The 27,603-nt window shown below is 37.6% G+C and overlaps 1 protein-coding gene across 1 annotated transcript; it reads left to right on the top strand.

Moving 5' to 3' along the window:
• The first annotated feature begins 715 nt into the window (after window positions 1–715).
• Window positions 716–3,108, top strand: LOC147626534 (glucan endo-1,3-beta-glucosidase GII-like). Its single transcript, XM_086816946.1, has 2 exons — window positions 716–800; window positions 1,664–3,108. Exons 1-2 carry the CDS (start codon window positions 719–721, stop codon window positions 2,815–2,817), a joined length of 1,236 nt encoding a protein of 411 aa, XP_086673072.1. The 5' UTR covers window positions 716–718; the 3' UTR covers window positions 2,818–3,108.
• Window positions 3,109–27,603: the final 24,495 nt, after the last annotated feature.

Genomic DNA, 27,603 nt, shown 5'->3' with positions numbered 1-27,603 from the left:
ATTTATCCTTTTTCAATTTTCATTTGAAGGATAAAACCTCATGTCCATAAAATGTATTGTCAAAATGAGAATTAACTAGTATAGAAACTCTTTTTGGAAGCCCCACAGTCATTATAGTTGCAAACCCAACATTCAACATTAAGTCATGTGTACGATTTTAAATATATACATAGTGTATGTGTTTTAAACCCAATAGTCATCGTTAAGTCATTTGTATAGTTAGCCATGTGTATGCTTTTCAATATGTTGGTAGTTATTTGTGTGTGCATGTGCGTGTGTGTGTGTGTGCATGTGTGCGTGTGCGCGTGTGTGTGTGTTGTGTGTGTGTGAGAGAGAGAGAGAGAGGGAGCAAGTATTGTGAGAGAGAGAGCAAGTATTGTCAATACTAAGCAAACTATGAATTGCAACTAGAATTTACAAATATTGTTTAGAAAAAGAGTGAGCATTGTCAATACTGATAAGTAAAGTATGATTTTTAATTAGAATTTTAAAAAGTTTTGAATTGCATCTAGTAGATAGACAAAGATGTAAAGCAACACTATAGCACTTGCTCATCATAGATGAATCAATCATAATATGGAAATCGATAACAAAAGTAATGCTCATTTATAAAATTGAGAGTACTTTATTGAATGGAAACAGTAAAAATGTAGAGCACACACGAGATATAAACTCAAAAGTGGTATGCATATCTCTATTGTGACTTCAAAAGGAAGCCATGGTTCTCTATGATTCAAGCACCAATTTTTTCTCCCTTGTTATTTTCTTTGTGGTCTTTATGCATGGGATGTTACCTATAGGTAAGCATCTCATTTCAAGGTTTATAACTTGCATACACTTTTTATGCATGGGATGTTACCTACAAGTAAGCACATCAGTTTAAGGTTTATAACTTTCATATAGTCTCAAATTCTGATTTACTTATTTATTTTTCTTTGATCCAATATTTATTTTGGTAATGTTCAGATAATCGAAAATGCAATTCTTCTGATGTTACTACAATTCTTCTAACCAATTATATGAATGCAATTCTTCTACTCAATCATATGAATGCAATTCTTCCGATGATGTTAATGCAATTCTTGTAATCAATTATAAGAATGTAATTTAGAATCTACTCTAGGCTCTACACTTATGATCATGTGCTTACTTGTTTGTTTCTTCCTATCTCAATATGTGTGCGCTCTACAATGAAATCTCCTCTAGTTTCTAGTCGAGCACATCCACATAGGAAATCTAATGGTCTTTTAAATCCATTTCTGTCTCTAAATACATTGAACTTAGAGCACATCCACATAGGAAATCTAGTGCTTACTCTATATTTTTCTTCAAATGTTCATGAATGGAAGAAATGAGTTGGATTGGTATTAGTGACGTGACTCATCTATAACTTTAGTTATAGGAATGCAAGAAATTCAAGTTGGATTGGTATAATTTTAGTGGCCCATCTATAACTTTAGTATGTGAATGAAAGAAATGAGTTGGATTGGTATAAGTAGTGTGTGTCTAGTCTATAACTTTGCATGCTTGCTTGACGGTTGTAGGGAGCGAGGGTAGGATTTTAAATTGGTATTATAGTGACGTTAGAGGCTTGTTGTTTTGTATGTTTATTAAGAGGGTTGTGCAGAAGGACTAAGGAGGCTACTTGGAATTCACAATGCAGGGTTGGGATATTTTGGAAAGATAGGAGTGGATATAGGGCTGAATGGGGACAATATAATCCCACCCGAGAAGATTGTTAAACTTTTGCTTTCCAAGGGCATACGTTATGCAAGGATTTACGATGCCAATGCTTCGGTTGTGCAAGCCTTTGCTGATTCAGATATTGATTTGGTTGTGAGTGTGCCAAACGAGGTGGTGCCCCTGGTAGCACAGAGCTTGGATGAAGGAAAGAAGTGGGTGAAAGAGAACATAGAACCCTACAACGCCACTCGTATATCAGCAATTCTGGTAGGAAGCGAGTGGCTCGGCGACCCCTCCAAGGACCCCTCACTGCTTGTCCCCGCCATTACCAACATCAACTGTGGATTAGCTGCTTACTGTGACTCACGAGAGATCAAAGTCTCCACTTCCCACTCACTGTCCATCCTTGCCAATAGCTCGCCACCTTCCATAGCCACTTTCAAGCCAGAGTTCCAGCCCATTCTCAGAGAGCTTGTTGAGTTCTTGAGAGACACGAGCTCCTTTTTCATGGCCAATGTGTTCCCTTACTTTGCCTACATCAATGATCCGGGTGTTTCGTTGGAGCTTGCATTGTTCGAGAGCTGGGTACCTGTGAAGGACAGCAACACAAACCTGTCCTACTTCAATCTTTTTGATCTGCAGCTGGATGCTGTGTATGCGGCAATCGCAGCACTAGATCGAACCACCGCGGGCACTGAGAATCTTCGCCAGTTTTTAACAAGGAACGAGAAGAAGCCAAATGCAGCTTACCCTAAGGTGATAGGAGGGGAATCTGGGTGGCCTAGCAACCCCGGTTACGGTACTGGTTCTGTCCCTCGTCGTCCTCCTCTGCGTTCATATGATCATCCCACAACATCGCCTCACACTCACACAACCCAAGTCACAAAAAAGCCCACCATCTGTAAATGCAATGCAGCGACCATAAAGAATGCTCAAACCTTTAATCAAAACCTCATCAACCATGTGCTCCAAGCTACCGGTACCCCTGCATACCCTTACCAGCCAATCACCGCCTATATTTTTGCTCTCTTTGATGAGGATCTGAAACCAGGAGACCTTACTGAGCAGCATTTTGGCCTCTTCTACCCAGATGGGACCCCTGTGTACCCAATTAACTTCTGCCCAAACATCTGATAGCCATTGATTGGGATTCATAGGGTTAATAACTCCCCAATCACGGCCATCATGGAATTTAGCACTGTAATCTTCTAATCATGGGCTCAGCATCATTGTGATCTTCTGACAGTGTGCTTGAGAGTGTGAGATTCTCTCTCTTCAACTTGACATAATGCAATTAGAGTCATGGATTTTACTCTCCTAACCTTATGCTTATGAGTGTGAGTGTTTTATCTTAGCATATGGCATCCAATCACGATCATGGAGCTTATGAGTGTCATGGATTTTAATCTTCTAATCTTATGCTTATGAGTGTGAGTGTCTTATGTTCGCATATGTTTATGAGTGTGAGTGTCTTATCTTAACATATGGCATCCAATCACAATCACGGAGCTTAGCATTGCAGTCACTTGTGTTAAGTGTATCACTTTTGTTCTTTCCTAATTAAGTATGCCTAAATTAAGAGACACTTTTGAGAGTCTTATCTTTATACATAGCGTGCAAGGTGTCAAGTGTGTAACTTCTATTTAACATACACTTTTTATCCATATAGTTATCTATTTAACATACACTTTTTATCCATACAGTCAGCTAGTAATCTTTTCATCAATTTCCATATACTCCAATTTTCAAACATGTAATTGATTGTGAGCTAACATATTGTAGACTACGTTTAAGCACTACAAGAAAACAGGGACTCTAGTGACACCCCCTAATGTCATTATCCTTGCAAATTTACATGTGTCGCTAAATTGATACAAATACTTGTTAAACGAAGTTTAGGCACATGCATCTACAGATGCCAATATACACAGGTTCGGTTGTAACTGACATGCATAACTCTATATGAAGCAATGTAACCCTAGCCCATACTAATCAATAGGCACCTACCTATTCCGCCTATCTTCTTATGTATCAACTCTGATGTCTATGTCTAAACCAGGATAGGTATTTTTTTGTTGTCTCTCAGGGCAGGTTATCATACCCCTTTTGGTACCCTGATCATATGTGTCCAAGAGTTTTACATAGTATATAACGCAATATCCCTCATAATGCAAGAACACTTATATAATTGTGCTTATCTCTCTTCCTAAACCTCTCTGTAATCTTCTCTCTAATGCATGTTAGTGAGTGTGTGTGAGTGATTTGAGGTGAGAGGAGGGACCATAGCATAACGCGATGGTAGGACAATGCTCGTGGGAGATGACGAATGGTAAGCTACCCATGGCAGTGTTGGGCTTGGAGACCACAAGGGTTACAAGCTCAGCCATCAGAAAGATCCCCCCACAACATGTTGAGGTGAGTGGTTCTCTCTTTGTTATCTCTTAGCCTTAACAATTTTAGTGCCACTACCAAGGAGCAATCCCTTGACTTTATCATTTGTTTTTCTCTAATGTATAGTTTACCCATTGCTCACACTCTTGAATAGTGGAGTGTCACAACTGGGAGTGGGATTTGATAGAGATTTGTGTGAAAATGGTGTGATTGTTGCCTTATTTTTGCTCTCTTTTATGTTAACATAGAGCTAAGAAGCTTATTTTTTCCATATTAACTAGGTTTTCTATTGTATTTGATTATAGTAGCATTGTGCATGGAAGAATGGCTCTAGGGCCATTCTACCATGAACAAAGGGATATAGAATGGCCTTAGGGTCTTTCTACCATACACAGTCTTGATATATTATGCATACAAGAGGTAGAGAATGTTCCTAGAACCAATTTATCATCATGCACCAAGGAGGTAGAGAATGTCCCATAGGACCATTCTATCATGCACCAATAGTTAGCACAACTAGACGTGGCATTTTGTTTTTTCATGCAGGTTGATGTTTAATGTACCAAAAATGGGCATGGTATTGTCCTATGGCCATTTTATCAAGCACATTGTGCATGGTAGAATGGCCATAGGGCCATTCTATCACATTATGCATGGTGTAATGGCCCCATGTTCATTCTAGCAGGCCCATTAAGCATGATAAAATGTCACTAAGGACATTCTCCCAAATGGGCATGGAATGGTCCCAAGGCTATTCTCTACCCCCTTCATGCATGGAAAATGAAGAATGTGCATGGTAGAATAGAATGGCCCTTGGGACATTCTACCATGTATATTCTTACTTTTCCATGCATGCAGGGAATAGAGAATGGTTATGGGTCCATTCTACCATGTAACATGGTGTTGCACAAGGGAGTATAGAATGGGCCTAGGACCATTCTACTAGGCATATTAATGTTTTAATGTATCACAAGTGGGCATGGTTGAATTGCCCTAGGGCCATTCTACCATGCAGAATCTTGATACTTCATGCATGCAGAGGGTAGAGCTCGAGGGGTTCACTATATGTAAACTCCCTATATCACGTGCGTTCAAGGCCTAATTTAAAAACCCCTTATTTGTAAATTTTACATGAATAAAACACACCCTTTTTCTATTCAATCTGTAAATACCCCCTTTAAATGGTACCCTTCTGTATGTAAAAAATGTGTAAAAGGGATTTAAAAAATATATCAAGACTGTGTATGGTAGAACCTATTGAAATATACAAGTGAATGGGTGTGTGCGGGAACAAGCCCTTAGCAAGAGGCTATAAAAGAGAGTCTTTAAATGAGTAAGTAGCAGTGAAAAGGTGAGAGAGGTATCTACTAGGAGAGAATAAAGGGTAGCATGAGAAGTTCTAGGATATGTGGAGATATTCTAGGAAAAGTGAAGAGGTGGAGAGAATCAAGCAAAAGAGGTGGAGTGAATCAAGGAGAGATCAGTGGGATTTGATGCTTGGCATCTTGTGGATGTAAACTCTGTAAATTGAGGCATTGGCCTAATGAGAATTTGCTGGTTTTTGAGTATCCATGCCTATATTAAGCTATTAATCGCTCACTAATCTTATCTTAATCATTTTCTAATCACTTTAGTAATGATGTTGATTCTGGCATTTGATCCACCATAGCTCATCACTTTTCTTGCATTGTAACATGGTATCAGAGCCTAGCTTAGGATCCATCCAATTTATGAGCTTATTATCTTGCTAATCATCTTATTAATTAGGATTAAGAGATAATCACTTTTTTAGCCTCTTTTCAACTAGCCTCTGTACCCCTAGCTGTGCTGGCTGAGGAGCTCTCTCTCTCTTCACACATAACCATTGCTCTAGCCCTTTTAGAGGCATATATTTTAGAGGCACATACTAGACTCAAGGCCTTAGACACAGCTCAAAGGAATTGAGCTAATTCAGCATAGAAATGCGACAGCAACGCGATTTGCAACAAGCGCTAGAGAATTTGCAAAAAAAGCTTCAAGCGACGCGTCCGCTTCGAATCAGTCTAATTCCAGCTAGGCTTGGAGGTTTTCAAGCATGATCTACAAGCTAGTGAAAGTGGTTTTTGATTTCATCAAGTCTACAGTGAGACCTAGCACTGTGCACAATCAGGGAAGTACCTCTGCTAATCACTTGATTAGTTCTTCATTAAAGCTTCAATATTGATGTTTGTGGGCTCAAAACATATCTAGACACATTTATCTACCACTAAATTGAAGCATTTTGAGATTAGATTTGTGTAAGTGGATCAATTGAAGACTCCAAGTTGGGACAGTCTTCTGCACATGAACAGTGAATTATCTTGGCAAATTGCTTAATTAATCCACCTAATCAAGGTGTTAATTAGGCATTGGTAGATCTAATCCAACATTGGGAAGGTGCTACACATGTGTATGTGTTAAAATTGAATTTTCTATCATAATCACTACCCCGCTTAATCCCTCCAAATCAGTGTATTTTTTGCACACACAAAATAGGAGATTATTTCACTAATCAATGATTAATCAGTACTAATCACTACATTTTGGTACAATTGAGGGTTCAAATTTACCATTGGGTATCTAATACAGATCCCTATCACTTCAAATTAAAATTTAGATATGGTTTGATACTCCAACCATTCAGTACAGATCAGCTACACTTGCCTTTATGTAATTTTTGGTAAATGTATGCTGATAAATCTGTTGTAATCATCATTCAACACCAGATTTGAGTTATAAAAGGGTAGATACTGCCCTTGAATCTTGAATTAGATCAAGAGGTAAGACCCCCTTCACATCATCATGAGCATGGCACAAGAAATAGCCAAATTTAATGGGGAGCAGTTTTATACATGGCAAACAAAAACCATGTATTTGCTCATGAGGAAAAATCTGTGGGAGCTAGTTGAGGGAAGAGATGAATGCCCAGAGGTGATTGGGAAAAATGAGTTGAAGAGAAAGAATGAGAAAGTATTAGGACTCATTGCACTCAGTTTAAATGATGAAATCATTCACCACATCACAGGGATACAATGGGCAAAAGATGCATGGGATGAACTCAATAAATTATTTGGCACTCAAGCAAAAAAATCAAAGATAAATATGCTAATACAATTCTACAAACTTGATATGAAGGAAAGTGAACCTTTAATTACATACTTAAACAAATACAAAAGCATAAAGCAACAACTGGCAGCCATTAGTAACAAGGTAGAGGATGATGAGGCACTAGTAGTGCTTCTAAAGAGTGTGGACAAAGGTGAATATGAAAACATTGTGGTGGCAACCTTAAAGAATGTACATGAATTGAAGCAGCATGAAATAGAAGGAGCTCTACTAGAGCAAGAGACAAAGGTCAAAGAGAAGAAATGGGTGGACTCAACAGCTAGAGAGGAAAAAGCATTCTTCACCCGAGGAGGAGGATTCTCACAAGGACGAGGACGAGGAAGATGCAGGGGAGGATGAAGGACCTTCACTTGCCACAACTGTGGGAAGCCTGGACACATGGCAAGAGACTGCTACAGCAAACCCAGAGAAGAAGGAATGACATCGGCAAACTTCATGGAGACTCCTAAGGAAGTGGAGTCAGATCATCTCTTTTTTTTTTAAGAGAGAGAGAGAGAGAAAGAGAGAGAAACCCAACAACCCAATGTAACCTGTCCCAATAGAGTAAAACCACCTTTGAGCCACTAATGATGTAGGCCATGTGGTAGATGTATGTGTGAGCACTTTAGTCAAGGTCACGGGCACTTGTAGTAGCCTTGGACACATAGAGAGAGAGTGTCGAGGACTATGAGCTAGGGACTTGAGGCACTAATCGCAGGCTACCAAGTAAGAGGGAAACTTGGTATAGGGTCCAGGTGTGCTAGGATTATTCACTTGAGGGGAGGTGTTGAAATATACAAGTGAATGGGTGTGTGTGGGAATAAGCCCTTAGCAAGAGGCTGTAAAAGAGAGTCTGTAAATGAGTAAGTAGCAGTGAAAAGGTGAGAGGTATCTAATGGGAGAGAATAAAGGGTAGCATGAAAAGTTCTAGGATGTGTGGAGATATTTTGGGAAAAGTGAAGAGGTGGAGAGAATCAAGCAAAAGAGGTGGAGTGAATCAAGGAGATATCAATGGGACTAGATGCTTGGCATTTTGTGGATGTAAACTCTATAAATTGAGGCATTGGCCTAATGAGAATTTGCTGGTTTTTGAGTATCCATGCCTACATTAAGGTATTAGTTAATTGCTCACTAATCTTATCTTAATCATCGTCTAATCACTTTGCTAATGATGTTGATTCTTGCATTTGATCCACCATAGCTCATCACTTTGCTTACAGAACCCACATGCTACTCTTATATATTTATGAGTGCTGCCCCCCTCTCCCCCCCCCCCCCCCCACCGGGGAGGGGCAGAGAATGGCCATGTGACCATTCTACCATGCACTAATAGTTGGCACAAAGGGGGTATAGAATGGCCCTAGGACCATATGTACTACTAGACAAATTGTTGTTGTAATGTAGCACAAGTGGGCATGGTAAATGGCCTTAGGGCCATTTTATAAATTACATTGTGCATGGTGGAATGGACCTAGGGCCATTCTAACATGCAGATTGATGTGTTAATTTAGAAGAAATGGGCATGGAATGGCACTAGAGCCATTCTATCAAGCACATTATGGGGATGGTAGAATGGTCCTAGGGCCATTCTAGAGCACATTGTGCATGGAAGAATGACCCCAAGGCCACTCTACCATCACAATCTTGATATTTTATGCATGCAAGGGGTACACAATGACCTTGGGACCATTCTACCATCATGCACCACTATTTGGAACAAATGGGCATGGTATTTTATTTTTTCATGCAGATTGATGTTTTAATGTAGCACAAATGGGCAATTCTACCAAGCACATTGTGCATGGTAGAATGGCCCTAGGGTCATTCTATCAAGCACATTGTGCATGGTATAATGACCCTTGGTCCATTCTTTTTTTTGGGAATAAATAATAATAGTTATATATATAAACTTAAAAGAGGTCCAAAAAATACTGAAATACAGGAGCGTACAAAGTAAAAATCTGTACTTCCCTACTTATCACTTTTCACTTCATTTAAAATCTTACAAAGAAAATCCCATCTCTCCTCCTCCATCAAGAAGCTAGAGTGCTCCCAAGATATCTGTTGGTACAACATGATACAGGCCCATTAGGCATGATAAAATAGCACTAAGACCATTCTCCCAAATGGGCATGGAATGGTCCCAGGGCCATTCTCTATCCCTTGTATGCATGGAAAATAAAGAATATGGATGGTAGAATGGAACTAGGGCCATTTTATACCCCCTTGTTTGTGATAGAATGACCCTAGAAACATTCTAAAGCACATTATGCATTGTAGATGAATAAGGGAGTAGAGAAGGGGAATAAGGGGGTATAGAAGGGCCATTTTGCCATTCTACCATCATGCACATTCTTGATTTTTCATGCACTAATAGTTGGTATAAGGGGGTATAGAAAGAAGGCCTTGGTACTATTCTACCATTCAATAGTTGACACAAGGGGGTATAGAATAGCCCTAGGGCGCTTCTACCAGCCAAGTTGATGTTTTAATCTGTGAGATCCCTTTGCTCCCTCCACGCACCGGATTCCTGATATAGTTGACAGAGTGGAAGCAGTCCCCTCATGCGCGGGGGAGATTTTTAAGTCTCTAAACTTAATTAGAAATGCACCAAGAGTATTTAAATCATTCTAAAGTAAAAAAATTTCTACTTATTTAAGAGAAACATTATGAAAAACTTGATGTTATTCATTAATCATTTATCTAGGATAAAGAATGGTTGGATTTACTAGAGAAGAGAGGGGTATATCTTTTTGTAATGAGGCATAACATTATCTTTAATTTAGAGAAGACAAAAATCATAAAAAACCATTTAAACCATAAAAAGAATAGAAAAGAGAAGAATCTCCAACTTACATAGATAATTTGAGAGATTCCCTTTGGCTTGATGGTTTGAGGGTTCAACTCTTGTTTGAAACAAGAGTGGCCACCAATCTTTTGGAAGAGGGAAGGTCAAAAACTAATGAATTATGAGTAAAATTCACTGTTTTTGGCACTTGGGAGAGACAAGGTAACAGTGCAAAACACTATTGAGTTTCAACAAAGGGGAGGGCTTATATTTATAGGAAAAAGTGAGCTTCTAACCAAGCCAAGTGATTCTAGAATTTTCCAAATCAGTTTGGTCAATTTTTGACCATTTTTAGTTTTGCTCACCTTTTGAGGAGAGATAAAAATATCTCATTATTTGGGAGTTTAAAACTCATTCAAGCATGTGAAATAGGCGACTCCTTCATGAGGGGAATTCCCCCATACTGAGGTGTCAAAAATGCATCATTTCACCTAAATATCTCTTTTTTTAACTATTAACCTTGTCCTTAGTCAACTCTTCATCTTATGTGAGTATTTACTCATTTTTGGAGGTTTTTTCTTTTATTCTTCTATTTATATCCTCCCTACATTTGGATGAATCTTATTGGTCCATAGGAACCTTAATTTAAAATTTCAAAAAAATCTTGACTCTCAGGATAATGCCTCTTAAACAGATTATACTTAATTTCTAATGCACCTTCTGAAAATCTTTTTGAACTTCTGTTTCAGGGGAACTTATTTTAATAAGATGAGATATTTTTCTATCCAAAAATATTTAAAAATTGAGTTACCACTCTCTAGAAGATTTTCTCTCTCTAGGCTAAAACTGGTATAGAAACAAGATCTTTTATATTTATGAAGAGGGATTTGAATACAGGGGAAGATGTTGGACATCTTGAGAGGCTGGGGAGGAATCTTACATTCTCTCCCACTTGAAAAACGCGAGATGCCCTCATCTCGCAAATTGGGGGTAATCCCGCAACAATTCGGCTTCATTCTCTTAGGTGGCATCTTCAAAAGGATAGAACTTCCATTTTACCAATAATTCTCTAAGAATTCTGTTTCTAAGAATCTTTTCTCGAACATCAAGAATTTCTTTAGGTTGGAGTTTCATCTGCCCTTGGGTTGAAGAGGTTAGGATTTCATCATCAAGCACATGATTTGGGCTTGGCACATATTTCTTTAGAAGGCTTACATCATGAAGTACATTATGAACTTTGAGATGAGGAGGCAGAAGAAGCTCATAGGCTGTCACCTACTTTCTTTGTACTCAGATATGGTCCACAATATTTGGGGAATAACTTCTTGTACTTCCCAAGAGAAAAAGAACTTCTTTTGGGCCGTACTCGAATGAAGACCATATCTGCTTCTTTAAATTCTCTATCTGTCCTCTTCTTATCTGCATATTGCTTCTATCTATCCTGGGCAGCTTTTATATCTTTACGAATTGACTGCATCTGCTGCTCCATGTCGTCAAGCATCTATCTGGACATCTCGACCCTAATCAATGGGTCGGACCAAGTTAATGGAGTTAAGCAATCTTGTCCATACAAAGCTTTAAAAGGGCTCATCCTGATACTTCAGTGATAAGAAGCATTGTAGGCGAACTCGACTAGGTGCAGATAGCTTAGCCATTTCTTGGGTTCCCAGAGCCACAGCATGACCGAAGTATATCTTCGATTACTTGCTTTACCCTTTCAGTTTGACCATTGGTCTGAGATCCAAGAAAGTTCCCACTGCTTCGAAAAATGCAATCTAGAACCTTGAAGTAAACTTGGAATCTCGATCACTTACTATTCTCCTGGGTAGGCCATGCAATCTAAAGATTTCTTTGAGGAACACTCTGGCCACATCCACTACAGTGTAGGTTTCTTTTACTAGGATCAGATGGGCAACTTCGGTTAGTCTGTCAACTACCACAAAAATGGAGTTGTAACCTGATTGCACTGAAAACACCATATTGGGGAATATGGGAATTTCTCACAAGTTTGGGACACGTGGTCAAAAGTTTGGATTAACTATAACTTGAACACCACTAATCCAAAATGAGCGCTTTATAGCTCTTTAGATTCCATTTTTCAAGCGCTTTCCAACAATAGGTCATATGATAGGGTTTTGAGAAACTTACAAACATGTTATCCATGTCCCTTTTTTTAAGTATTCAAAAATGGAAATTGGGAAATTCCCAAATTCACTAATATGGTGTTTGAAGGTAATCCAGTAATAAAGTCCATACTGATACATTCCCACTTCATCTTGGGGATGTCCAATGGATGTAACTTCCCAGGCATTTTTACTCTTTCAGCTTTGACTTTCTGGCATGTCAAACATTGACGTACATGATTCAGTACATCCTTTTTCAGACCAGGCCAAAAGAAGCATTTCTTTATAGACATGTAGGTTTTGATGAAACCTGGATGTCCTGCTATAAGGCTATCATGGGCTTCATTCAAAATTTGACCCTTGGTTCCCTCATCATTGGGAATGCATAGCCTGCGATTATAATACATAATGCCATCATCCAGACTGTACCCTTGAACTCTGTTCAACTCCTGAGGAGTTTTGCTTTCCTGCATAAGTAGGGTAGCAATAGGGCAAAAGAATCTATCCTGCATGATCTTCTCTCTTGCTTCAATAATCAAAGGATTTGATATTATAGTAATTGCAAGCAAGGAGGCTTTTTTGCTGAGGGCATCTGCTACCACATTTTCTTTGCCTGGGCAGTACTTGATTTCAAAATCAAATTCCTGCAGGGTCTGCATCCACCTTCTTTGGCGCATGTTGAGGTCCTTCTGAGTAAAGATCCACTTTAAGCCCTGATGATCTATCATCAAAGTGAATCTTTTTCCTAGTAGGTAATGTCTGCACAACTTTGAGGCATAGACTACTGAAAGTAATTCCAGGTCATGGACAACATAATTCCTCTCATGCGTTCTGAGCTTTCGGGATTCATAGGTCACTACATGACCTTCCTGCATGAGTGCACCTCCCAGGGCAAAACCACTTGCATCAGTTACTACCTTAAAGGGTAGAGAGAAATCTAGCAGCTTCAGAACGGGATTGGTTTTGTGAAAAAGCATCGGTATATCGGTCATTACATGACCAAGGCGGTCTTCAGCTTATCAAAAGCACTCTGGCACCTGGCAGCAGACCATTGAAATGGGGTATTCTTCTTGAGAAGATTAGTCAGGGCGGAAGCTATGAGAGCATACTTTGGTATAAAAATTCTATACCAACCAGTCAATCCCAAGAATCCTCTGACTTCTTTCACTGTCTTTGGTTCAGGCCAATCTATGACTGCTTGGACTTTTGCGGGATCTGGAGAAATTCCATCTTTTCATACCAGAAAGCCCAATTATTCAACATGGTCAACAGAGAAAGTACATTTACTCTTTTTTGAAAAGAGTTGGTGCTTCCTTAGAATCTCAAGGACTTTTCGGACATGAGTTTCATGGCCAGCTGTATTCTTTGAGTAAATCAGAATGTCCTGAAAGAAAACTAGAACAAAATCATCCAAGTATTCTTTGAGAATGTCTTGCATTAAGCGATGGAATGTAGTTGGGGCATTTGTCAATCCAAATGACATGACAGTAAATTCATAATGCCCATAGCGAGTATTGATGGCTGTTTTTGGTATATCTTGATCATTGGTCCTGATCTGGTAATACCCGGATTTGAGATCTATCTTTGTGAAGATCTCGGCTCCATTTAGCCTGTCCAGAAGCTCATCAATTCTTGGGATAGGATACTTATTCTTAACTGTCAGCAGCTGATTTAGACCTCTGTAGTCCACACAGAGTCTAAGCGTTCCATCTTTCTTTTTCTGAAAGAGAACCGGTGCTCCCCAAGGTGAAACACTGGGTCTTACAAACCCTTGTTCTAATAGCTGCCTAAGCTGTTCCTTGAGTTCGATGGCTTCAGGAACTGGCATTTTGTACATGCGCAGGGCTACTGGCTGAGCTCCGGGGGTCAACTCAATCACATGATCTACTTCCTAGATTGGAGGCATTTCAGTTAGCTCTACTGTGAATAGATCATCAAATTCACTTAACCATTATGGTCCTTTAGCCTTACGCTTTGAGTCTACTGGGTTCATCTTGACAACATAAATTTGCTGCTTCTTCCTAAGTCCTTTCAGTAACTTAGAAGCTTTTACTAACTGAAGGTCTCGGGATCCAGAAACTCTAGTTCCTTGAACTTTGTTCCCGTGAAGGTCATGGAAGGAAATGGTTCCATTGTGACAGTGTATGTCAGCTTGATTTTTGTGGAGCCAATCCATTCCAAGGATCCTGTCAAAAACTCCTAGAGGTAAGACTTTGAACTGACACTGGATAAGATCTGTCTCATGGTGAGTGAAAAGAGTCTTGCATAGGTTTCCCTCATTTCTGTTCTAAGACTAGCTTACGCAAGCATCCAAGGGAAATGAATGAATGAGAACTACCCGAATCAATCAAAAGCTTAAAAGGCTTACCTTGATACTTTGCTGGAGTATGGATGACTGAGAAGTGATGGTTAGGCCCTTGATTTTCAATTGCAGCATAGATCTGCCCTCTTTTCTCTTCTACTACATCTGAAATTGTGACTGCTCTGGCTGTTGCAGTGTGAGGCAGAACTCTTTCTCTTTGGTTGCCCCAATTCTGGGAAGGAGTTCTGAGGTTACTCTGGAGGGACAGAGGCAGATGGCTAAGCTGGAGTTCTTCTGGGGTTACCCTAGCTTGGGCAAGACGGCCTGGTTAGACTGGTATGAAGGGGTTAGTCTCTTAACTCGGAGTCCTTGACTTCCATGTCCCCTTGACATGGCAGGAGTCGGGCAGTCTTTTAACTGGTGACCAAAACCCTGGCATCCAAAACATCAGTTTTCAGTTCTGAGCTCATCCCTCTGATTCCTTGAAAGAGGTGGGGCTCCTGAGAAAGTATTCTGGGGGAAGGGTCTTCCTTCACTTCGGAATCTCCCTGCATCCTGATTCTGATTCGGGCCTTGGGGGTGGAAAGTTTGAAGTACTTCCCTGGGCTTGGAATCTTTTAAAGTTAGAGGGTGCAGGCTTTGGCGGGACCTTTACTACAAAGGCTTTGGCAAAATCCTTTGGCATTCTTACTGCTTCAGCCATGGACACTGGCTTGGCATTTTTGACCAGTGTGTCCAAGGGTTCGTTCATTCCCCGAATGAACCTGGCCATGAGTTGTTCTTCATCTAGAGGTGGTGAATATTTGAGTAGAAGAGAAAAGGCCTGGTGATATTCCTTGATGGTTTTGCTCTCCTGCTTTAGCTCTAAGAATTTGTTCATTTTGATTTCCAAAAATTTAGGGAGACAAAATCTCTTTCTTAGATAGGTTTTTAGGTCGTTCCAGGACTGAGTATTTCTGTCCAGACGGTTGGTGTCACAGTGGTTCCTCCATGCTACCCTGGCTGTTTCCACTATTTTCAGTCGGGCAAGAGTCATTTTGCTCTGCTCATTGTAGCCTGTGACGTCAAAATATTCTTCCATGGCTTCCACCCACTTCTCCACAGCCTCGCCCAGGTTCTCCCCTTCTCCTTTGAAGGGTCCTGGCTGAGTCCTATGAAGAGCCTTGCAAACATCCTAAGACTTAAGAGGTTCAGAAAACAATTTCTTAAATAAGATAATGATCTTATTGGGGAGATCTATGACATATGTCCGATAACAGATTTTTCTTTATCAGATCGTCCGTAAACAATCACTTATACAACATGAAATTTTTCTTGAGAAAACATTTTTATATTTATATAAAAGTTGCAATATGTACATAGAGCAGCTCGGTTCCAAAATTTGGAATCTCCTCACGTGCGAGCCTAGCTCGGTTTCTTCGAGTTGAAGCAGAAGAAATGAGATGCTCAAAGGCGAATGCAGTCATATCTTGAGACTGAGTGAGGTCGCGAATACCAGATAAATAGGGGACTTCCATCTATAAAAACAATTTCTTTGATTAAAATTTCTTCATTAAAGAAGCTTACGGAATGAAAATACATTATGAAAAATACTTTTTCTGAGTTTTTATTATCAATTTCTGATAAGAATTTGTTTATCCTTATTAGCTTTCAACTTCGCTGTGATACCAAGTGTGAGATCCCTCTGTCCCCTCCGCGTAACCCCCTCATGCTCGGGGCAGGGTTTCTCACTCGCGGCCTCACCCACGAATGTCCGGGCACGAGACTAGGTTGGTGGTCACTCTGAAAACCGAAACCGGGAAAATTTCCTAGGCCCGGAAAGCGGGGACGATTCCACCTTTTTGAATTTTTCTTAACGAGTTTTCTAACGAGATTAAAATCTAAACTATCCTCCACCTAAATAAACCAGATAGAAGGAAACTATCACTGATATAATTTGATCATCTGAACAATTCAATGCTTTTTTCCTAATCAAGATTAGGCACAGCCGTTGATCTGCTTAATCAAGAAATTTATCAAGGAATTAACTATCTACTCGAATCCTAGCGTAATCCTAAGATTTTGCAGTTTGATTATGAAAACTCCATTGATTCCAACCTAACCCCATCTGGCCCATGGGTTAGCCAACCACCCACTAGAATCGGTAGATCCAAACGGGACTCACCCACCCATAATTGAAATGCCTTTCTTAACTTTAGCTTTAGAAAACAGATACGCACACACTCCTCTTTAAAACTTTAATTTATAAAACAATCCATTGACAAACAATTACTGGGTACAGATGTCACAACTCAAAATTTCCATTCAATCCTTGTTTCTCACAACACAGTATCACTCTGGACTCTCCTTTGAGACCAGCCGGTCAACAATGAGATACAGTAAATAAGAGATTACAATAAGTTTCTTGTCATCATACATATATATCTTCCACCACGACATACGCATGGGTGTCCTTGGCACCGCGAGCCCATGCATCACCTGGTCAGAATCCTCCAGGATCCTCCTTAGGTGTCCTGGAATTTCACTCAGGAACTGCTTCGTCGGCCCTCATCCATCGTACCGAAAGCGCACCATTTTAACCATACCGAGGCTAGTCAAGACCTCGGTAGGTTTTGCCGTGTGAGCTGTCCTTTGAACACTCCCTGTCAGCTGTTGCAACCGAACTTACCTTAGAAAACACATATACCAAATGCTTCCTCCAATATTCTGGCGTAAGACACTCTTTTAGGAAAAACAGGGTCTCTATGCAAGTTCTCAGTTTTGATTTTGTTTGAGTACCATGAATAAATCTTAAATCCATATCCCAATACTTCTAGATCCAGGTCTGAATTCCAAACATAATTCCTTGAATTCTGTTATTTTGATTCTCAGATCAAAATCAAAAGTCTTAACTTAGTTTGAGATTTGGTGGGTGTTTTAAGTGCATTTTTTCTGAACTGAGCACATCATCATTGATGAAGGAATTAGGTCTTGGTCAATAGTCTGAATCAGAGTTTGGGTCTGGAAAGGTTCTTCCTAAACTATCTTTCTCGAAAGGTACTATTTCAATTTCTCTTTTTCTAAATTTCGTTCAACGAATATTTGTTTACAGATTTCTAAAACATGAATTTCTTATAAGGAATAAAATAATCATTTATCTCAATCTCTGACTTCGATAGTTTAATTGAATTTTCTCATTACCATCTTAGTGAATATGAAACGGTAGAATTTCCTCTCACATATTATCTACTTATTTATTTTTCTAATTTTTACGAAAATTATCAGAGGATTAAAGAGAACCCTTATTTAATTATAAAGATTCTATATGCATCTAATTATGCATAAAATCCAATTCTGATGAAAGTCACACTTTTATCATCATAAAAATCATTTATGATGAAAATCACTCTTTTAACATGAAAGAATTTCTTTCATGCATATATTTATGCATACAAATCATTTATGATGAAAATCACTCTTTTAATAATAAAAAAATCTTTTATGCACCCATTTATGCATAAGAATCATTTATGATGAAAATCACACTTTTAATATAAAAAAATATCTTTTATGCATATGTTTATGCATAAAAATCATTTATGATGAAAATCACACTTTTAATTTAAAAAATATCTTTGATGCATATGTTTATGCATAAAAATCATTTATGATGAAAATCACACTTTTAATATATAAAAAAATATCTTTTATGCATATGTTTATGCATAAAAATCTTTTATGATCAAAATCACACTTTTAATATAAAAAAATCTTTTATGATCAAGATCACACTTTTAATATAAAAAAAATATCTTTTATGCATATGTTTATGCATAGAAATCATTTATGATGAAAATCACACTTTTAATATAAAAAATATCTTCTATGCATATGTTTATGCATAAAAATCTTTTATGATGAAAATCACACTTTTAATAAAAAAATATCTTCTATGCATATGTTTATGCATAAAAATCTTTTATGATGAAAATCACACTTTTAATAAAAAATATCTTCTATGCATATGTTTATGCAAAAAAATCAATAATGATAAAAGTAACACTTTTATAATAATAAAATATTCTTTTATGCATACTTTTAGGCATGAAACCGCCGTTGAAGATCAGCAAGATCAACCAGAGCCATGGACTCATCCGTTGAGGACCAGCAAGGTCAATCAACCAGATCCATGCCCGAATTCAGAAAATAACTCTTACTCCTTGTTCCATTATCTTCCTCGACGCACGCGTGGGTATCGTCAGTAACCGAGAGCCCGAGCACCGTAATATGGTCAGCACCCTCTAGGATCCCTCGCAGGTGACCTAGCACTTCACTCATAGGCCACCTTCTTGGTCTCTCATCCACTATACCAAAAGCTCACCATTTAAATCAAACCGAGGCTTGTCAAGACCTCTGCCAACCTTGCTATGCGAGACGTCCTCCATTGACTCTCCATCAGGCTATTGCAACTTTATCATTTGGGTCTCCACAACCTCATTTACGACGGTCAAGATGCTTCCCCAGCATTCTTGACATAAAACAATCATTTAAAAACAGATCATAAATACAATTCTTATAACAAACTCTCGTCTTTCTACATTGTTCCACATCAATCCACATTACTCAATCCACGTCCAATCATATGTATTCCCATCGTCCTTCATCCATTTTAATCACATCATTTTTCATCTCATCACATCTATCCACATTTATTCTCATCACATCTCATCATTCGCATCTACCCATATCCACATCTCATCACATCACATTCATTCACATCTCATCCATTCATGTCTACCCTGATCCACATCACATCTCATCACATCCATTCCACATCACATCTCATCCATTCACATCTATCTTGATTCACATCACATCACATCACATCTCATCCATTCACATCTCTCTTGATTCACATCTCATCCATTCACATCTATCCCGATTCATGTCACATCACATCTCATTCATTCACATCTACCCCGATTAACGTCACATCACATCACATCTTCATTCATTCACATCTATCCCTAATCACATCACATCTCATTTATTCACATCATATCTCATACATACACATCTCATATCATTCATCCACATCCATTCATCCATTCACATACACATCTCATCTCATTCATCCACATCCATTCACTCATTCACATGCACGTCTATTCACATCTATTACTCACATACATCACATCACATCCATCCATTCACATCCATCACATTCACATCCATCCATTCACTCCATCACATCACATCCATCCATTCACATCCATCACATCACATCCATTCATTCACATCATCCATCGTATCACATCCATCACATCACATCCATTCATTCACATCCACCACATCACATCCATTCATTCACATCCATCACATCACATCCATTCATTCACATCCATCACATCACATCCATTTATATCCATCACATTCATACTCATCACATTCACATCCACATCCCTTTTACATCACATCCACATCCATCACATCACATTCATTCATATCCATCACATTCATACTCATCACATTCACATCCACATCCCTTTTACATCACATTCACATCCACATCCCTTTTACATCACATCCATTCATATCCATCACATTCACATCCACATCCCTTTTACATCACATCACATCCACATCCACATCCATTCATTCACATCCACCACATCACATCCATCACATCACATCCATTCATTCACATCCACATCACATCCTCATCACATTCACATCCACATCCCTTTTACATCACATCACATCCACATCCATATCCATTTTACATCACATCACATTCACATCCATTTACATCACATCACATCCACATCCCTTTACATCACATATCTCATTCACATCCGTATCCACAACCATTTACATCACATCACATCTTATCACATAACCTCATGACTCATTCTCATCTTATCATTCACATCCACATTCATTTACATCACATTCTTTTACATACACATCCACATCCATTTACATCACATTCTTTTACATACACATCCACATCCATTTACTTCACATCTCATCCTTTCACATACCCTCTCTTCTCTTTCTCATCTCATCATTCTCATCCACATCCATTTACTCCACATCTCATCCACATTCATTTACATCACACCGCATCCTATCACATCCCATTCGCATCCACATCCATTTCCTTCACATCTCATCCACATTCATTTACATCACACCGCATCCTATCACATCCCATTCGCATCTTATTACATCTATTCACATCCCATTCGCATCATATTACATCCATTCACATCCCATTCGCATCTTTTACATCCATTCACATCCTATCGCATCCCATTTACATCTTATCACATCCATTCACATCCCATTTACATCTTATCACATCCATTCACATTCTATCACATCCCATTCATATCTTTTCACATCCATTAACATCCTATCGCATCCCATTTACATCTTATCGCATCCATTCACATTCTATCACATCACATCCATCCTATTCACATCTTATTCTCATTTAGTAGCTTTTTCTACTTCAATACTGATAATGGGACTTTTTTCTAAATTTCAGCCAATTGCTTGGCCTAGATAAAGGTTCTTTTTCTCAACGGCTATTTCCATTTTCTTTCTCAAATTTCTCAAGTGAATTATATTCAATATTTTTCTTTTGAATAAAAGAATTCATGGGATTTACAAAAATCAAATTTACCCATATTTCTCAATAATGCTCAAAATTTCACTTTTGATAAATACTCATAATTTGAATTATGCTAAAAACTCCTCTTTTTCCTTTTAATTTCTTGGATCTCAAATATCATGGGACTTCCTCTTTTGCGTTTAAATGATTACATTCAAATGTCATGAGAATTCCTCTTTTATCATAAAATAAATTTATCTAAAATTCCTCTTTTCTTTAATAAAAATATACATTATCCAAATATGCCAAGAATTCCACTTTTTCCATTTAAATGATTGAATTCCAATTGTCATGGGAATTCCTCTTTTATCATTTAAATTTTTTTCATGCATAAAATAAATTTATCTAAAATTCCTCTTTAAATTTAAATAAACTAACCATTAATTCCAATATGCCAAGAATTCCACTTTTCCCATTTAAATGATTTAATTCCAATTGTCATGGGAATTCCTCTTTTATCATTTAAAATTTTTCATGCGTAAAATAAATTTATCTAAAATTCCTCTTTAAATTTAATTAAAATAACCATTAATTCCAATATGCCAAGAATTTCACTTTTCTCATTTAAATGATTGAATTCCAAATGTCATGGGAATTCCTCTTTTATCATTTTAGTTTTCTCATGCATAAAATAAATTTATCTAAATTTTCTCTTTTAAATTTAGATAAATTATCCATTAATTCCAATATACCAATAATTCCACTTTTTCTATTTAAATGATTGAATTCCAAATGTCATAGAAATTCCTCTTTTATCATTTAAATAAAATAACCATAATTTTCTCTTTTCTTAATTATTTAATTATGCATAAACCTTAAAAATTAACTTTTCATTGAATGTGATGAAAATCATTCTTTTAGCATAGGGTGACCAAATATGGTAGGAAGTCCTCTTTTTACGTTATGCATAAGAATGAGTTTATGTATTAATTGCCTAAAAATTTTACCATAGCTCCGTTGCTTTTACTGACAATTTTCGCGCTTAGAATTGAAATTCTAATAAATCCCTTGATAGTATAAGCAAGAATTGAAATTCTAATAAACCCCTTGATAGTATAAGCAAGATATTTTCACCCTCTCTTCACCCTTACACGTAGTCCGCAAAAGTGTAAGCAACCGTTCTACTAATGAGCTTAATGAAGTAGATAATAAGAGAAAATATCATCTCCACATTGATCTTGATAGTGAGTATGAGCCCATTCAAAAGAGCAAAAAACAATCTGCAATGCTCTCATCAAATGATAAGGCAAACATGAGACAGTCCGGTTTGCAGCACATAGATCTTTAGGTGTGATGGATCAATCTATCCTATCAACCCTACAAATGCTTCCCATCCTCCCTTCTCTAATCCCACAAGTCTATTATGTTTTATAGGAGATGGAGTCAATGGATTGCTAGGATACTGTCAATCCATTGCTGCCTATGCAAATAGTGAAAGGCAATACTCTCAATACCAAGCAGCTCAACTTCTTCGTTCAACAACAGAAAAATGCAGGGCACTAAAATTGAGAATGGAGGAAAATGATATTAAACTTGCAAGACTACGAAAATAGTTTAGGCAAAAGGAAACAAGTGTTGGACTACGACAAAGAAAGAGAAAGCTCAAGAACTTTGAGAACCTAAAGCTTGGCTCGGGTGGGCTAAAGAAAAGAATCCAAGCAATAAGGTAAGAGATGTATTTAAAGCTTTGTTTATTTTATGTTCTTGATGATAGAACTTATCACTAGGTGGCTTAAAGAAATGAATCCAATCAATAAGGTATGACTGTGTTAGAAATTAACTATGTTCTTAATGTCAAAAATTATCATTGTTGTAACTATAGGGTTGTACTGTGTCCTGACACAAGGAAAATATTAATCCGAATATCCATCCAGTAAAGCAATTTAAACCTTTTCTTACATCAAGAATGGCAAAGGAAATGTTGTAGGAAGAGAAGTTCAAGGTGGTTAAAAGAGATATAATAGAACAATTTGTCAGTAGTAATGCAGTCTTCACAATAGAAATACATGAAGCTATGGACATTAATGGAGTCAGTCGAAGAGGTTACAATGCTATTCAGAAATCACTATCTTCAGTTCTTGATTCCAAGGGAATCAAGGGGAAACTACTTCCAACTCTCACAGATGTCTGGAGATTTTGGGACAAGCTGAATGCAGAGGTATTGCAATACATCGGTAAACCTTACCACATTGAAGAGGAGTTCAATGGAGAAAGTGGCAGCATTCAATACAATCAATTCAATAATATATTCCTAGATATGGAGCTTTTGTAAAAGAGAATGGTAGAGTTCTATGATAGCACTTATTAAAATGAGGAGACAGGGGGTGTGCTTCAATTTGTCATCAAGCTTGATGAATGTGAGATTATCAAAGAGAAAAAGGTAGAGAGAGTGGCAATAACACTAATGAATAGAGCACTCAATAAATGCATGAAGGATGATAATCCGTAATATTTCAGGGTGCAATATGAAACAAATATATGGTGGTTAGGATCATTTGAGGTAAAGCATATTGCATTTATCTACAAAATTATTTTTCTCTTATTTAGGAAGAAAGTTGACATCATCTATTTATCTGTAGTACAGGTCAAGAAAGAAGATCATGAAACATTGTTTTGGGTGTTTCATCGTACACCCATTCCTAAATTGATCAGCGCGAACAGATGAAGGGAAACATAATCATTAGCTTCGACAACAAGGGAGACTTCCAAGTTCAGTGGCATCTTGCAGGTGACCTCAAGACTCTCAAGTTCTTATTCAATTGCAGCAAGGGAGCTAACGCAAGGTCACCCTATCTTTATTGCATGGATTCCACAAAAGAGCTAGACTCTAAGTGGTGGGAGAAGACCACCAAACCGAAATTTGATTGATGAGAAATTTTGCCCTATATTTGAGATTCCTCTCATCAATGTACATATTTGTACCCTTCATGCGTTGTGCCGTATCATTTAAAGGTGTTGTCTAAGATTGGACTACATGGAGGGAACGTTCATATTCTAAAAGGCACTAAAGCAATCAACCAATGAGAAGGATGTACCAATGAAACCATCAATTGGAGGTGTTAAAGCAAGAAGATTTCTATCAAAACCCCTCACACCCAGAAACATAAAAGTACCAAGACAAGAAAAGTATATAAATCTAACTACATTAGCAAAATCAATGAACAATGGAAAAATCTCCATAATGCAGTGAAAGATCAAGAGATTGAATCAAGGCATTCCAAGGCAGCAGAGGTTTGGCAATCAATTGATGTTCTTTTTAGAATGTGTGACAAAGTTAATTAGACACAACAAGATAAAAAGAGCTTTCAAGACAACCTGCAAACTTTCAAGAGTCATGAAGATAGCTTGGACAAATTTTAACATAACACACTACATGCTAAGGTTTATGATTATGTTCTTTTAGTTGATATACACAACTGATTGATGCACAATTGATTCTCTCTTTGTTGATATGCAGCATATTCTCTACAACCATATGCCATTTTTTATTCAAAAATATGGAAACCCTAGTATTTGGAACACTCAAGGGATGGAAAAATATGGCACAAAATGCATATTTCAGGCATACACAACATGGTGGAGGAAGGAGAAAAGCAAACAGCATGCACGAAGTATTCCAATGGTTCTACTACATACTCCAACAACTACATAGGAAAGAAACCTTAAAGCCGTCTAAGATGCTTCGGACACTTAGAGATATAGAAAAGAGAAAACAAAAAAGATCTCAAATGGAGAGAAAAAAAGATTTATGTAAATCACCACTGGATTAATAGAATGTAATGATACAAGAAATTTTTTAATACAATCTCAGGATTCTCTGTCCCTAAGTAAATTATTGCTACCATGGTGTGCTGGTTGCTTGAATCTAAGTAGAAAATGTTTTCCATACTCATCTAACTCCTCAGGATTCTCTATACCTAAGGATGGAGAATTAGCAGTGTATGTAAGAAAGTAAGCTCTTCTAGAAACTCTTAATCTAGGGTAGTATCCAAAAATATCTACTGCATTTACTTTGTCTACAAGAATTATCTTATCATATATTTTGGGTATTATTGTACCACCAAGAAAGTGAGAGAGTGTCTTGAACAAGAAATTTGCTAAGACACCCTATTGGCTCATAGAATTATGGTATATCAAAGTCTTTGTAGTTGATAATCTCTTCAGGTAGTAATATAATGCAACATCTCTACCACGGTAGCTCCGATTGTGCCTCTATAGAAATTGATATGGCTCTTCCATAAAGGCCTGCAAGAAATTTGAATACCACAGAAATATGAGAGAGAGAGAGAGAGAGAGAGAGAGAGAGAGAGATTCCAGTACCTAAGTGCTTTCATCTCCTACAAACGCATTGTTGATCCAGAGATCTATTGAGCTCTCTTTTGTCGGCGTCCTCTTGTCCACCCAGTCTCCTGTAGAGTCCTTTAGCTTATCAAAACCATGATCCTCCTGAAACTTTTTGAAAGACTGATCGTTCGGGACTAATCCATCCTCCCTATACTGCCTTGCCTTATTGAAACACTTCCTTAGACAATCTTTGCCATCAAAATTCAACTCAAGGGCCTCATCGTCTCACTAGAGTCCTTTGAAACAAATCCCTCCTCTCCATCATAAAAATTGGCTATGGTAGATAGAGCGTAGTCTTCACGTATCCTAAATGTATTCTATATGTCACTCAAAAGGAGATACACCTTTTCACCAATATCAAACTCTGGGAGTACAAGCAGGATTAGTTGGTGTCTTCTACATTGAACTCTTGTAGATCATCTGGCATCTTCAAACCTTGACTGGTGAGTCCTACAAGGTCTAGGGTCTTTGCTTCTTTTGCCTCCCGTTCAAGCTGGACCTCATTAACAACCTCTATCTCTTCGTCATTAGGCCAGCTGGTCTTATCTGTAGGCACATCCTCTTCAATAGTCTTCTCATAGAACACCTCTTCCCCTAATGAAGGGAGAATAGTGTATAGACAATGAAAGAAGCATAGGAATCCGATCAATTCCTCCAGCAGCCTACAGTGCCTGGGGTGGACGGAGCATGTCGCTTTGCAGTCAGATGAAAGTTACAAATACCTTTTTTGGAGAATATTCTAGTACTTGGAACTTGAAGAGCAATCCATTAAATGTACATAAGCTATCCCACAAATAGGAACTCTCCCATTCCTAAGAGAAGCTTCAAAATCAGACCTCTCCTTTGATAGAAAATCTGCATGCTGCTCCAAAATTAATGAAATGTCAAGTGGCCTATTGAAAATATCAGTCAATATATGATACTTCTCAAGCGTAGACGAAATCAAACAATTTTTCATCAAATGATAGTGACTGATCTTGCAAAGTCTCTGGTGTTACAGCCTCCTGTTCCTTACGAGTTCCTATAGAGAAATCAATATCCCTTTTTATTAACTTCCTTGTGGCACGATAGGAATCAAGGACAAGTTTTGCATATCCTTATTAGCTTCTACCATAGAATCTAAGCTATCAACAGCACTACTATCATAAGCCATGCTGGCCTTAATTTATTCCTCAAAATCGAGATCCTCTACTTTAAAGGCACAAATCTCTGGAACAACACTACAATACTTGCTAAATTTTGCAACCTTAGTATAAAATACAAGACCTGTAGAACTGTTGATATGTCGATAATCATATACAAAAGACATTGCTCGAAGAATTGGTTGATCAGATTCACGTACTTCACTCTGCACTATAAGAGGAGCATCGCTCGTAGAAACCACTAAACCTGAAGAAAAATCGATTGACCTCTTCTTTAAAATATTTGATTCCTTTGGCTGCTTATCCATAGTACATCTTTTCGTCCTCTAATGCTATACTCTGCATCCTTGGATTCAAAAGACTTTCTTTTGAATCCCTTGGACCCTACATTATAAGAAATAGATATTGGATTAATTTATAAAAATAGATTGCAAAATAGCTATGTGTGTGTGTGTGTGTGTGTGTGTGTGTGTGTGTGAGAGAGAGAGAGAGAGAGAGAGAGAGAGAGAGAGAGAGAGAGAGAGAGAGAGAGAAAATACAAGTAGCTATTTGCTACTACGAAGAGAAAAAAATAAGAGTTTTAAAATCAATATACCGTGCCTTTTGGCTATCAAAAGTAAACTTGAATATAATTTACATGCACATGCAAAAACTCGTAAATGCAATTACATAGATATATACAAAAACAGAGACACACACACACACAACACGAAAAAATATATATACATATAGACATGCACACACACACACACACATATATATATATGTATGTATGTATGTATATATATATATATGTATGTATGTATGTATGTATGTATGTATATATATATATATAAACATATATATATATATGTATGTATGTATGTATGTATGTATATATGTATGTATATATATATATGTATGTACATATATATATATATGTATGTATGTATGTATGTGTGTATATATATACAAATATATATATGTATGTACATATATATATATATGTATGTATATATGTACATATATATATATGTATGCATGTACATATATACATATATATGTATACA

Source organism: Cibotium barometz, chromosome 22, assembly GCF_041138505.1.
Source record: "Cibotium barometz isolate CiBa-2024 chromosome 22, ASM4113850v1, whole genome shotgun sequence".
NCBI classification, from domain to species: Eukaryota; Viridiplantae; Streptophyta; class Polypodiopsida; order Cyatheales; family Cibotiaceae; genus Cibotium; species Cibotium barometz.
Note: the sequence above shows the minus strand (reverse complement) of the source record. Positions and strands in the feature narration are given on the sequence as shown.

Excerpts from the sequence above, each read along its gene's own strand:
- LOC147626534 (XM_086816946.1), top strand. The coding sequence starts at position 719 with ATGGTTCTCTATGATTCAAGCACCAATTTTTTCTCCCTTGTTATTTTC. Across the intron at positions 801-1,663 it reads GCATGGGATGTTACCTATAG|GGTTGGGATATTTTGGAAAG; the intron begins GTAAGCATCTCA and ends TTCACAATGCAG.